The 14,189-nt window shown below is 39.4% G+C and overlaps 1 protein-coding gene across 5 annotated transcripts in view; it reads right to left on the reverse strand.

Moving 5' to 3' along the window:
• Positions 1–1,405: 1,405 nt before the first annotated feature.
• Positions 1,406–14,189, reverse strand: part of LOC123534907 (uncharacterized) — a 233,292-nt gene continuing 220,508 nt past the window's right edge. For all 5 annotated transcript variants that reach the window (XM_053524488.1, XM_053524491.1, XM_053524487.1 and 2 more), the window contains 4 exons: positions 13,823–14,004; positions 7,964–8,057; positions 5,566–5,653; positions 1,406–4,771 (listed from right to left, as the gene is read on the reverse strand). In XM_053524488.1, coding sequence (XP_053380463.1) covers positions 4,634–4,771; positions 5,566–5,653; positions 7,964–8,057; positions 13,823–14,004 — 502 coding nt within the window. In that variant the 3' untranslated portion in view covers positions 1,406–4,633. The remainder of the gene's footprint in view (positions 4,772–5,565; positions 5,654–7,963; positions 8,058–13,822; positions 14,005–14,189) is intronic.

Below are 14,189 nucleotides of genomic sequence, written 5' to 3' on the forward strand. Positions count from 1 at the left end.
CGAAAGCTGTAGCCAGAGTAATGTGAAAGTAGGTCACTAGATCAATTTCAAGGACAAAGTTCTTTGTACACAAAACTTTGCATGTGCAACAAGTTTGAAGGCTGTAGTTTGAGAAATTTGGAAGTAGGTCACTAGGTCAATCTTAAGGTCAAAGTTTATTTCGGTACACAAAACTATGCAAGTGGTCCATTTGAAGGCTGTAGCTTGAGAAATGTGAAAGTTGGTCACTAGGTCAAAATCAAGGTCAAATTACACTTCAGAACACAAATCTATGCATGTGGTCCAAATTTAAAGCCTGTACCTTCAAAAATGTGAAAGTAGGTCAATGTCAAGGTCAAAGTTTGTTTCGTTACACAATCCTAGGCATGTGGTCTAAATTTGAAACCTGTAGCTACAGAAATGTGAAAGTAGGTCACTAGGTCAATCTTAAGGTCAAAGTTCATTTCGGTACACAAAACTATGCAAGTTGTCCAAATTTGAAGGCTGTAGCTTGAGAAATGTGAAAGTAGGTCACTAGGTCAAAATCAAGGTCAAATTTTATTTCGGAACACAGAACTATGCATGTGGTCCAAATTTGAAGCCTGTACCTTCAAAAATGTGAAAGTAGGTCACTAGGTCAATGTAAAGGTCAATGTTTGTTTCGGTATACAAAACTACGCATGTGGTCCAAATTTGAAGGCTGTAGCTTGAGAAATGTGAAAGTAGGTCACTAGGTCAAAATCAAGGTCAAATTTCATTTCAGAACATGAAACTATGCATGTGGTCCAAATTTGAAGCCTGTACCTTCAAAAATATGAAAGTAGGTCACTAGGTCAATGTCAAGGTCAAAGTTTTTTTCAGTGCACAAAACTATGCACGTGGTCCAAATTTGAAGGCTGTAGCTACAGAAATATGAAAGTAGGTCACTAGGTCAAAATCAAGGTCAACTCATGTCAAGGTTCATCTTGCCACTCAAAACCATACATGTGGTCCAAATCTGAATGTTGTAGGTTATTGACAAGAAGATTTTAAAAGCTTTTCCCTATACAAGTCTATATGAACCATGTACCCCCAGGGGGGGGCCATATTTGACCCTAAGGGATAATTTGAACAAACTTGGTAGAGAACCACTACATTAAAAATACCAAAGCCCTAGTCTTTGTGGTTTGAACCAGAAAATTTCAAATTTTTTTCCCTATATAAGTCTATGTAAAACCATGTGACCCCCGGGCGGGGTCATATTTGACCCTAGGGGGATAATTTGAACAATCTTAGCAGAAGACCACTAAATGATGTCACAAACAAAATATCAAAGCCCTAGGCCCTGTGGTTTTGAACAAGAGGTTTTTCAAAGGTTTTCCCTATACAAGTCTATATAAAACCATGTGACCCCTGGGCGGGGCCATATTAGACCCAAGGGAAAAATTTGAATCATCTTGGTAGAGGACCACTAGATGATGCTTCATACCAAATATCAAAGCCCTAGGCTCTGTGGTTTTGGACAAGAATATTTTCAAAGTTTTTCCCTATATAAATCTATGTAAATTATAGAAATAAACAAAGGGCCATAACTCATTCAAAAATTGTTGAATCAGTCTGATTTTCAGGGGGACACAACTAGGGTACCAATACATCACTCTGACAAAGTTTGGTCAAAATCCCCCTGGTAGTTTCTGAGGAGATGCGATAACGAGAAATTGTTAACGGAAGGACGGACGGAATGATGGACGGACGGACGGAAGGACGACGGACCACGGACGCAGAGTGATTTGAATAGCCCACCATCTGATGATGGTGGGCTAAAAAAGTACCTGCTTTCACTCCATGGGGCCATCAGAGTAATGTAGGAGTCTAAAACAGTGATACCTAGGTGATCAAACAAAAACAACAATTGTAATGTATTTTGAAAAGAAAGTCAATCTTATATCACATACAATATATATTTTCTGCACAGAATATAAAATGAATGCTAAAGAGTAAAGACTCTTAGAAATGAGTAAATATGAAGTACTGGAGACTAGTTAACAATATCATTTGACTAGGTATATAAGGTGCACTGTTATATGTAAAGTGTGCAAAGAAAATGACAAACGAAAACCCTTCTGAAAATGTGGCATCCAAACAAGCATTTACTGGTACTAACCAGAAATAAATTTGAGACAAGAGGGCCATAAGCTGCTCACCTGACCTTGCTTGACCATTGACTGTGAATATATGTTGTGCCACACTCTCAGTAACAATTGAGTTTAAAATAAAACTAGATGGACATGAAAAGTTTCATCAGCCCCAGATAAAATCTGACTTCTAATGTGTGTTAGCAGTAAAATTGTAGACAATGGATGACAGATGCAGGACCATCCTACACTAATAGCTCACCAAAAATAGTCAATTAATGTGAGCTAAAACATTAGAAAATTTACAAAATTAAGTACAAAATTTCTTTGGTGTGCCCACATTTTATTAATTTGGTTAAGAACTGTGGCATATTTCAACTGACCCATCTTTGAGATAATAAGACACCAGCATTACTGCTTGTCCAATGGATCCAACCATCTAATTCATTAACAGTTTGACATTATACCAATTAAATTATCCACATTTGCCTCGATATAATTTAATAAAGAAAGCTTTCACTATAAAAATACAAGAAATGCAAAATAACAGCATAGAATTAAAGGTGGGTGAAATTATTTATAGAGAAAAAATTCAAAAGTAAAAATATTACATAAAAACAATTTAAATGCCCTTAAATGTGTTAGAAATTTAAACAATGAAATTTTATGGCTCAACAGCGCAGTTTTCGAGACAAGCAATAGCATGTAAAAGCTTCAGTCAATGAAAGCAAAAAAAATCAAGCATAATTATAAAACTGACAAATTTATGTAGAAGAATTTTTATCAATGTTTATGCATGCATGCCCTATGAAAATAAAAACTGGCACATGTCTGTATACTAGCATGGAAATGTTGTTTCAAATGTTGACTTGGATCAGTCTGACTTAGTGCATGTGCTTCTTCGACTGTCAACTCTCCAACACACATTATGTAAAACTGAGTGCATTTATGTCTTTGGCTGACAGTTCGTCAGCTCTCACTTTGTCAAGCTAAGTACCTGTACTTCTTTGACTGACAACTCATCAGCCCACACAATGTCAACATTTGTATATATACGGCTTTGGCTGACAACATATAATACAGACAAAATTTAAAATGGCATCACTGCAAAAATATAGAATAACTACATAACATCTGACTGACAAGTCAGCTAAATTAAAACATGTTGATGAAAAGATATCATGAAGCAAACATTTGAGAATTAACACATTAATAGCATATTATAGAGCAGTGTTTGAGCACAGACACCCAAGATTTAAAAGGATATATACTTAACATTAGATAAATTTTGAAGCAGTATTATTCTGCACTTTAAAAAAATTGCTATAATACTAATAATGATTGTTGTGAATTTAAAACTCGTAACTTGCTACAATTTTTTACATAACGATATAAATTCACCATAATATTGTTTGCAAATATTAGTGAAAAAGAGGCTTGCAAACATTAACAAATCTACAGTATACATTTAAAAAAATCTGATTTTGTAAAATCAATAGCTTTTTAAAGATATCCCTGTCCTTTTCAAGTAAAATGAACATGTCTAAGTTAATGTAATCTTCATACACCTAAAAGGAAATGTAATCCTCATGTTCCTACAAGAAAATGTAATTGTCATGCACCTACAGGGTAATGTAATTGTCATGGAAATGTAACTGTCACACACCTACAAGGTAATGTAATTGTCATGGAAATGTAATTGTCACATACCTACAAGGTAATGTAACTGTCATGGAAATGTAATTGTCACGCACCTACAAGGTAATGTAATTGTCATGGAAATGTAATCCTCACGCACCTACAAGGAAATCACAAGAACATGATTGTCCTGGAAATGGAAGCACTTGGCCACAAATATACAAGAAATATACATCAAACACTATGTCTCACATAAAAGGTATGACTGACATAAATATTACGTAAGTATTAAGTCAAAAATCAGTGTTTTCTGGTGTCAAGTGAAACTAGTGTGCTCCTGGCAGTAAAATGTGACCTGTCTCTTATTCCATACGTCACATCAGTTTTCCTTGTTGTTATATCAGATTCACCATCTCTGTTCCTTATTTTCAAAGCTGATTCATGTGTCTTCCTTAGATTCATGTGTCTTCCTTATTTTTAAAGTTGATTCATGTGTCTTTTTATTTTCAAAGTTGATTCATGTGTCTTCCTTATTTTCAAAGTTGATTCATGTGTGTCTTCTTTATTTTCAAAGTTCATGTGTGTCTTCCTTATTTTCAAAGTTGATTCATGTGTCTTCCTTATTTTCAAAGTTGATTCATGTGTCTTCCTTATTTTCAAAGTTGATTCATGTGTCTTCCTTATTTTCAGAGTTGATTTATGTGTCTTCCTTATTTTCAAAGTTGATTCATGTGTCTTTCATCATTTTCAAAGTTGATTCATGTGTCTTCCTTATTTTCAAATCTGATTCAAATGTGCTGTCTTGTTTTCAAATCTCACACACTCGTTTGCTTGTTCCAGATCTGACTGAGAGAAGTTAAGAGTCCTTTAATGAGTCAGTTATAGGAAGATACATTTGTTGTTTATTCTATGTTGTTTCTACTACCACCACTACAGTGACTGGAAGTGTTACTCGACATGCGTCGCCTCATATAGCTTGGTAGTATGGCCGTGTTGGTCTTAGGACATAGCTCCAGTACCGGTTCATTTGTCCATAGTTGCTGCAAAATAATAGCAATTGTTCAATATTCCCTTTAATCTAAACAGGAACTGTACACTTTTGCTGCATTCTTTATAAATATTTTTTTTAACAGTAAGTTACTTGAATAACACGGGTCAGTTAACTCAACAATTTTCCCCGATTACTTGATTTTCCAGAGCAAGAAGCTTACAACTTTCCACAACACAACCCAGGGCTGGTGGATAACTCTAATTTACTTTTATTTTAGAAGTGAAAATAAAACCACTAGCTTCCCATCCAAATCAAAGTGAGCTTGGTCATATGAAAATAATCAGCTGTACATAAATATCTCTTAACAAGAGACTACTTTCGAAAAAGTGCATGCCCCACATATTGCTTCATTTCAATGGAAGTGTTAACTGATATGTAATATATGGGTAAATGTTTGGTCAAATTTTTTGTAACCTATATGTTATGGACCAGACAGGGAAAACAACCTATTGACTTTTGACCTCGAAGTGTGACCTTGACCTTTGAGCTATAGTTTTGGGTATTGTGCATGACACATTGTCTGATTATGCACTGAAGAACATGTGTCTTTCTGGTGCACTGAACTCACAACCCTACAATCTAAACTTCTATGTTCCTACACAAGGTATAATAATTTCTTTTAAGCTAGGTATTTTACTTTAACTCAACCCTTTATCTATGGACTATGGACTATGGAAAATGACCATGTTTCTATATAAAAACTATAAAAATTCAACAGTGTTGTATTTGAGGGAAACTGCAGACACAAATGTAGATAAAAAAGAAGTCCTTGGTCTGTATTACCTCATTTTCCAGCTTCTTCCATTTCAACACTGCTTCATCATCACCAAACGACCCTGAGAAACTGAGAATGATTGGTTCCTGGTTACACCTGAAATTTGAAAAATGTTCATATTTAAATCCTACTTTTTCAACCAGTCACATGCCAGACAATTTAAGAATATTCGAACATTTATTCATGCAGTGTGTACAGTCTCCTAACTATGAAGTGTTATATAGAAGCTGACCTCTATATAGAACTGCATAGAGAAACAAGAACACTGCCTGTGTCTGCAAGTGCTTGGCTTAAGGCAAAGTGTAAGGAAAGAGTTATGGTTCTTGGCCTTCATACTCATCTATTAATGACAAAAATGTATAAAGATTTAGAGCTATAGTATTTACGAAAAAAGTGAACCTAAGTCCTAAATTTTCAAAACTAGAAGATGTCTCCCCCAATGCATAGTTGTATAGGCAAGAAGTCAATAGGGGACAGAAGCAAAGGTCAAAGAGACACTGATAGTTGGCTGCAATAGGATCACCTACTTGGCATGTCCAATCATTCCACTAAGTTTCAACATTCTGGGCATAATGGTTCTCAAGTTATGAATTTGAAATGGTTTTCCATGTTCCGGCCCCTGTGACCTTGACCTCTGATTGAGTGACCCCAAAATCAGTAGGGGTCATCTACTCTGCATGACTAATCATCCTATGAAGTTTCAACATTCTGGGTCAGGTGGTTCTCAAGTTATTGATCGGAAATGGTGTTCCATGTTTAGGCTCCTGTGACCTTGACCTTTAACAGAGTGACTCCAAAATCAATAGTGGTCATCTATTCTGCATGGCCAATCATCCTATAAAGTTTCAACATTCTGGGTCAAGCGGTTCTCAAGTTATTGATCGGAAATGGTTTTCCATTTTCAGGCCCCTGTGACCTTGACCTTTGATGGAATGACCAAAAAAAAAAAATAGGGGTCGTCTACTCCATAAGCCCTGCCATCCTATAATGTTTGAAGGTTCTAGGTCAAATGGTTCTCTAGTTATTGATCGGAAATGAAGTTTGACAGATGGACGGACGGAGGGACAGGGCAAAAACAATATGTCTCCCCCAGTGGGGGGGGAGACATAACAAGGCAGTCTAAAAGACAGCTATATCCCCCGCGAAGTTATGGATAGTGAAAGGGTTGATGGTATTGGTTGGAAGCACCGACATTTTCCTTGACCTTGAGCCAAATTTGCTGACTCGTGAGTTCTGCACATTGTCTTGATGAGGTGATCGTTTGACCCAAATTTCATGAAAATTCTTCAAGAGGATTAGGAGATTCAAAGCTAAAACCCTTGACCTTGAGCTGACATGACTGACTTATGAGTTCTGCACATGATCTTGATGAGGTGATCATTTGACCCAAGTTTCATGAAAATCCTTCACGGGGTTTAGGAGATACAGAGCAGACACAAAATGGAAGACTCAAACCTCTGACCTTGTGACCTTGACCTCTGGTCGACATGGCTGACTCATGAAATCTACACATCTTGTTGAGGAGATCATTTGACCAAAGTTTCATGAAAATCCTTCAGGGGTTTAGGAGATATAGAGCGGACACAAAATGGAAGGCTCAAACCTTTGACCTAGAGTTATGACCTTGACCTTGAGCCAACATGGCTGACTCATAAGTTCTGCATATCATCTTGATGAAGTGATCATTTGACCCAATTTTTATGAAAATCCTTCAAGGGGTTTAGGAGATACAGAGTGGATACAAAATGGAAGGCTGAAACCTTTGACCTCGAGTTTTGATCTTAAGCTGACATGGCTGACTCATGAGTTCTGCACATCGTCTTGATGAGGTAATCATTTGACCAAAGTTTCATGAAAATACTTCAAGGGGTTTAGGAGATACAGAAGAGACACAAAGTGTTATGTACAATGTGCAATGTAAGTCAGTACTTCACAGTGAATAAGTGTGTGAAGTTTCAATCCATTCCCACAAGTGGTTACTGAAATACAAGCTTACATACAAAAACTTAACCAAATCCGGATGCCGACCCCGACGCATGTGTATGTTCAAAAGCTCTACCTATTTTTCGAATAGTCAAGCTAAAACTAACAAGAAATTCCAATAGTCTAAGTTAAGAAGGGCCATAATTCTGACCAAATGCAGGAGAGTTATGGTTCTTGACCTACTTAATTTCTAATGATAATAAACAAGTCTACAAATTTTCAAAGCTATCAATCTAACAGAAGTCGAGAAAAGTGAATCTAAACAAAAATTTCATATTTCAATATTGTCTACTGACAGAAAGCATCCTCCTATCATCGAGTGGTAACCAAATGGTCTGTTCACAAAAATATAGGCTAGCATGAGCAAAGCAATATGCCCTTTCTTTAAACTTTAACAAGGATATAACTGAAGCTTATACATACACTGTAGATAGAAGACACTTCACCGGTTTGTCGGAGATTTTCATCTTTGCCTCCAGGTTGAGATCAACATTGTATAACAGATCGTTGTCACTACCTGTTGAGAAAACACAGTGTGAGAAATAGTGAGCAATTATTGAACACAGATCATTCATAACTGATGACCAAAATAAAAACAAGAGGGCCATGATGGCCCTATATCGCTCACCTGAGTAGAGTTGCTTCCTTGAACAAATTTCTTAGCTGAAGCTTTAAGATCTAGGCCTTCTAGTTTATTTTTAGCAAATTTATGAAGATTTCCCTATGTACAATCAAGTAACCCCTGGGGCTGGGTCAATTTGACCCTGGGGGTCAAGATTTGAACAAATTTTGTAGAGGTCCACTAGGCAATGCTACATGTCAAATATCTAAGCTCTAGGCCTTCTGGTGTATTTTTAGAAAATTTTGAAGATTTTTCTATGTAAAATCAAGTAATTCCATGGGACGGGGTCAGATTGATCCCGGGGGTCATGATTTGCACAAATTTTGTAGAAGTCTAATAGGCAATGCTACATATCAAATATCTAAGATTTTCCTATATAAAATCAAGTGACCCCTGGGGCGGGGGCCAATTTTGACCCCGGGGTTCATGATTTGAACAAATTTTGTAGAGGTCCACTAGGCAATGCTACATGTCAAATATCTAAGCTCTAGGCCTTCTGGTTTATTTTTAGAAAATTTTGAAGATTTTTCTATGTACAATCAAGTAACCCCATGGGACGGGGTCAATTTGACCCCGGGGGTCATGATTTGAACAAATTTTGTAGAGGTCCACTAGGCAATGCTACATGTCAAAAATCTAAGCTCTAGGCATTCTGGTTTATTTTTAGAAAATTTAGAAGATTTTTCTATGTACAATCAAGTAACCCCATGGGACGGGGTCATGATTTGAAAATTTTTTGTAGAAGTCTATTAGGCAATGCTACAGGTCAAATATCTAAGATCTAGGCCTACTGGTTTATTTTTAGAAAATTTTTGAAGATTTTCCTGTATAAAATCAAGTGACCCCTGGGGCGGGAGCAATTTTGACCCCAGGGGTCATGATTTGAAAAAATGTTGTAGAGGTCCACTAGGCAATGCTACATGTCAAATATCTAAGCTCTAGGCCTTCTGATTTATTTTTTAATTTTTTTTGAAGATTTTCCTATAGAAATCTATGTAAAATCAAGTGACCCCTGGGGCGGGGTCAATTTTTATCCTGGGGTCATGATTTGAACAACTTTAGTAGAGGTCCACTAGGCAATGCTACATGTCAAATAACTAAGCCCTAGGGCTTCTGGTTTCTGAGAAGAAGATTTTTTAAGATTTTCCTATGTAAAATCAAGTGACCCCCGGGGCTGGGTCAATTTTGACCCCGGGGTCATGATTTGAACAAACTTGGTAGAGGTCCACTAGGCAATGCTTCACACCAAATATCTAAGCTCTAGGGCTTCTGGTTTTTGAGAAGAAGATTTTTAAAGTTTTTCCTTTCGGTTGCCATGGCAACCAGAGTTCTGCATGGAATTCAATTCTTTGAACAATTTTTAAAGAAGACCATCCAAGGAACATCTTTGTGAAGTTTCATCAAAATTGGCCTGTTGGTTTAGGAGGAGATGTTGTTTAAAGGAAAGTGTGGACGGACGGACGGACGCCGGACGGTGAGCGATCACAATACCTCACCCTGAGCACTTTGTGCTCAGGTGAGCTAACAAGAGCGTCATGATGACCCTGGATCACTCACCTGAGTAATATGAGCTACATGTTTCAAATGTCAAACTGATGATAAAATATTAAGAAAGTCTGTAGGTCACATTCATGGTCAATGAAATTCAGTTTTACGATTTGTGTGCAAAACTGTGTAAGTCATCAAAATTTCAAGGCTGTATCTTTAGAAGAACAAGAAAGTAGGTCAGTAGGTCAAGGTCATAGTCAAGTGACATCAAATTACTTGGGGTAATCAGATAATTATAATTAAACAGTCTTGGAAATAGGATCAGATGATTTTTTAAGTATTTTCCTATATAACTCACATAATAACTAAGTGACCCCAGGGCGGGGCCTCTTTTAACCCCAGGGGCATAATTTGAACAATTTTGGTAGAGGACTACTAGACAATGCATCAAACCAAATATTTTTAAAGCTTTTTCCTATATAAGTCTACATAAAACTTGGGACCCCCAGGGCAGGGCCTCTTTCACCCAAGGGGTACAATTTGAACAATTTTGGTTGAGGACCATAAGACAATGCAACAAACCAAATATCAAAGGTCTAAGTGTTGTGGTTTCAGACAAGAAGATTTTTAAACTTTTTTTCCTATATAAGTCTATGTAAAACTTGGGACCCCTAGGGTGGGGCCACATTTGACCCTAGGGGGATAATTTGAACAATCTTTGTAGAGGACCACTAGATGATGCTACATACCAAATATCAAAGCCCTAGGCCATGTAGTTTTGTACAAGAAGATTTTCAAAGTTTTCCCTATATAAGTCTATATAAACCATGTGACCCCCGGGGCGGGGCCATATTTGACCCTAGGGGGATAATTTTAATACTTTTGGTAGAGGACCACTAGATAATGCTACAAACCAGATATCAAAGCCCTAGGCCCTGTGGTTTTGGACAAGAAGATTTTTAAAGTTTTTTCTTTCGGTTGCCATGGCAACCAGAGGTCTGCATGGAATTCAATTCTTTGGTTATTTTGAAAGGGAGCCACCTAAGCATCATTCCTGTGAAGTTTGGTGTAATTCTGCCCAGTGGTTTTCAAGAAGAAGATTTTTTTAGAAATTGTTGATGCACTACGCACGACGGACATCAAGCGGTCACAATAGCTCACCTTGTCACTTCGTGACAGGTGAGCTAAAAATGATCAACAAAATTATTTTTCAAAAACCTTCCACTGACAGTGTCACTACAGATGCTGTGCTAAGACTAGAAGTCTCTTCAGCAGAACTGTGACACTAGACTTGGAGCTCACCTATAGAAGCTATGCTATCACTATGACATAGCCTTCCCCTGGTTTTGTATCAATGGTCTCAGAAACTTATCCACAGAAGCTGTGCTAGAACTATGTCTAAGTCTCCCCCTGGTTCATGGAACTGGCCTCTCAAGAACTTACCTACAGAAGCTGTGCTAGAACTATGTCTAAGTCTCCCCCTGGTTCATGGAACTGGCCTCTCAAGAACTTACCTACAGAAGCTGTGCTAGAACTATGTCTAAGTCTCCCCCTGGTTCACGGAACTGGTCTCTCAAGAACTTTCCTACAGAAGCTGTGCTAGAGCTATGTCTAAGTCTCCCCCTGGTTCACGGAACTGGTCTCTCAAGAACTTTCCTACAGAAGCTGTGCTAGAGCTATGTCTAAGTCTCCCCCTGGTTCACGGAACTGGTCTCTCAAGAACTTACCTACAGAAGCTGTGCTAGAGCTATGTCTAAGTCTCCCCCTGGTTCACGGAACTGGTCTCTCAAGAACGTACCTACAGAAGCTGTGCTAGAACGATGTCTAAGTCTGCCCCTGGTTCACGGAACTGGTCTCTCAAGAACTTACCTACAGAAGCTGTGCTAGAACTATGTCTAAGTCTGCCCCTGGTTCACGGAACTGGTCTCTCAAGAACGTACCTACAGAAGCTGTGCTAGAACTATGTCTAAGTCTGCCCCTGGTTCACGGAACTGGTCTCTCAAGAACGTACCTACAGAAGCTGTGCTAGAACTATGTCTAAGTCTGCCCCTGGTTCACGGAACTGGTCTCTCAAGAACTTACCTACAGAAGCTGTGCTAGAGCTATGTCTAAGTCTGCCCCTGGTTCATGGAACTGGTCTCTCAAGAACTTACCTACAGAAGCTGTGCTAGAGCTATGTCTTAGTCTGCCCCTGGTTCACGGAACTGGTCTCTCAAGAACTTACCTACAGAAGCTGTGCTAGAGCTATGTCTAAGTCTGCCCCAGGTTCACGGAACTGGTCTCTCAAGAACTTACCTACAGAAGCTGTGCTAGAGCTATGTCTAAGTCTGCCCCTGGTTCACGGAACTGGTCTCTCAAGAACTTACCTACAGAAGCTGTGCTAGAGCTATGTCTAAGTCTGCCCCTGGTTCACGGAACTGGTCTCTCAAGAACTTACCTACAGAAGCTGTGCTAGAGCTATGTCTAAGTCTCCCCCTGGTTCACGGAACTGGTCTCTCAAGAACTTACCTACAGAAGCTGTGCTAGAGCTATGTCTAAGTCTCCCCCTGGTTCACGGAACTGGTCTCTCAAGAACTTACCTACAGAAGCTGTGCTAGAACTATGTCTTAGTCTGCCCCTGGTTCACGGAACTGGTCTCTCAAGAACTTACCTACAGAAGCTGTGCTAGAACGATGTCTGAGTCTGCCCCTGGTTCACGGAACTGGTCTCTCAAGAACTTACCTACAGAAGCTGTGCTAGAACGATGTCTGAGTCTGCCCCTGGTTCACGGAACTGGTCTCTCAAGAACGTACCTACAGAAGCTGTGCTAGAACGATGTCTGAGTCTGCCCCTGGTTCACGGAACTGGTCTCTCAAGAACGTACCTACAGAAGCTGTGCTAGAGCTATGTCTGAGTCTCCCCCTGGTTCACGGAACTGGTCTCTCAAGAACTTACCTACAGAAGCTGTGCTAGAGCTATGTCTGAGTCTCCCCCTGGTTCACGGAACTGGTCTCTCAAGAACTTACCTACAGAAGCTGTGCTAGGGCTATGTCTGAGTCTCCCCCTGGTTCACGGAACTGGTCTCTCAAGAACTTACCTACAGAAGCTGTGCTAGGGCTATGTCTGAGTCTGCCCCTGGTTCACGGAACTGGTCTCTCAAGAACTTACCTACAGAAGCTGTGCTAGGGCTATGTCTAAGTCTGCCCCTGGTTCACGGAACTGGTCTCTCAAGAACTTACCTACAGAAGCTGTGCTAGAGCTATGTCTAAGTCTGCCCCTGGTTCACGGAACTGGTCTCTCAAGAACTTACCTACAGAAGCTGTGCTAGAGCTATGTCTAAGTCTGCCCCTGGTTCACGGAACTGGTCTCTCAAGAACTTACCTACAGAAGCTGTGCTAGAGCTATGTCTAAGTCTCCCCCTGGTTCACGGAACTGGTCTCTCAAGAACTTCCCTACAGAAGCTGTGCTAGAGCTTTGTCTAAGTCTCCCCCTGGTTCACGTAACTGGTCTCTCAAGAACTTCCCTACAGAAGCTGTGCTAGAGCTATGTCTAAGTCTCCCCCTGGTTCACGTAACTGGTCTCTCAAGAACTTCCCTACAGAAGCTGTGCTAGAGCTATGTCTAAGTCTCCCCCTGGTTCACGTAACTGGTCTCTCAAGAACTTCCCTACAGAAGCTGTGCTAGAGCTATGTCTAAGTCTCCCCCTGGTTCACGGAACTGGCCTCTTAAGAACTTACCTACAGAAGCTGTGCTAGAACTTTGTCTAAGTCTCCCCCTGGTTCACGGAACTGGTCTCTCAAGAACTTCCCTACAGAAGCTGTGCTAGAACTTTGTCTAAGTCTCCCCCTGGTTCACGGAACTGGTCTCTCAAGAACTTCCCTACAGAAGCTGTGCTAGAGCTATGTCTAAGTCTCCCCCTGGTTCATGGAACTGGCCTCTCAAGAACTTACCTACAGAAGCTGTGCTAGAACTATGCCTTAGTCTTTCTGTGTAGAGGGGTTGGTTGAAGGATCTTAGATACAGAAGCTATTTTAAGACTATGATTCAATTATCCTATCTTATGTGGCATTGGATGCATGAACTTTCTCAACAGTCCCCTAGGCTGTGGTCCAGACTGCAGAAACTTACACATAGGTGTACAGGGACTATAAATTATTCATCCCTTGGACTGTGGTATGGTTCACAAGAACTTACCCATAGAAGCTGTGCTAGGACTATGACTCAGTCTTCCTCTGTGTTGTGGCATGGGTCTCAGGAACTTTGAATCCTCTACATGCGAAGGTGTGGAAATATTCTCATAGCTTGACCAGATAGAACTTGGTTTACTGCTAATGCTGGGTGTGCGTAGGAAGTCTGCAAGGCGTTGATCTGTTGTACTAAAATAAACACATTCAATACAGTATGGTATATTTTTTATCTCTTTTTTCTGACAATATGACCTGAGACGTCAGTTTTGTTCCATATTGTGTGAATTTCATTCATGGTGTGACATCAGTTTAATGTGTGCTGATGCATTTAAATTTTCATTTACAGCAATATATTCAATTCTACATAATTAAGC

Source organism: Mercenaria mercenaria, chromosome 15 (assembly GCF_021730395.1).
Source record: "Mercenaria mercenaria strain notata chromosome 15, MADL_Memer_1, whole genome shotgun sequence".
Lineage (NCBI taxonomy): Eukaryota > Metazoa > Mollusca > Bivalvia > Venerida > Veneridae > Mercenaria > Mercenaria mercenaria.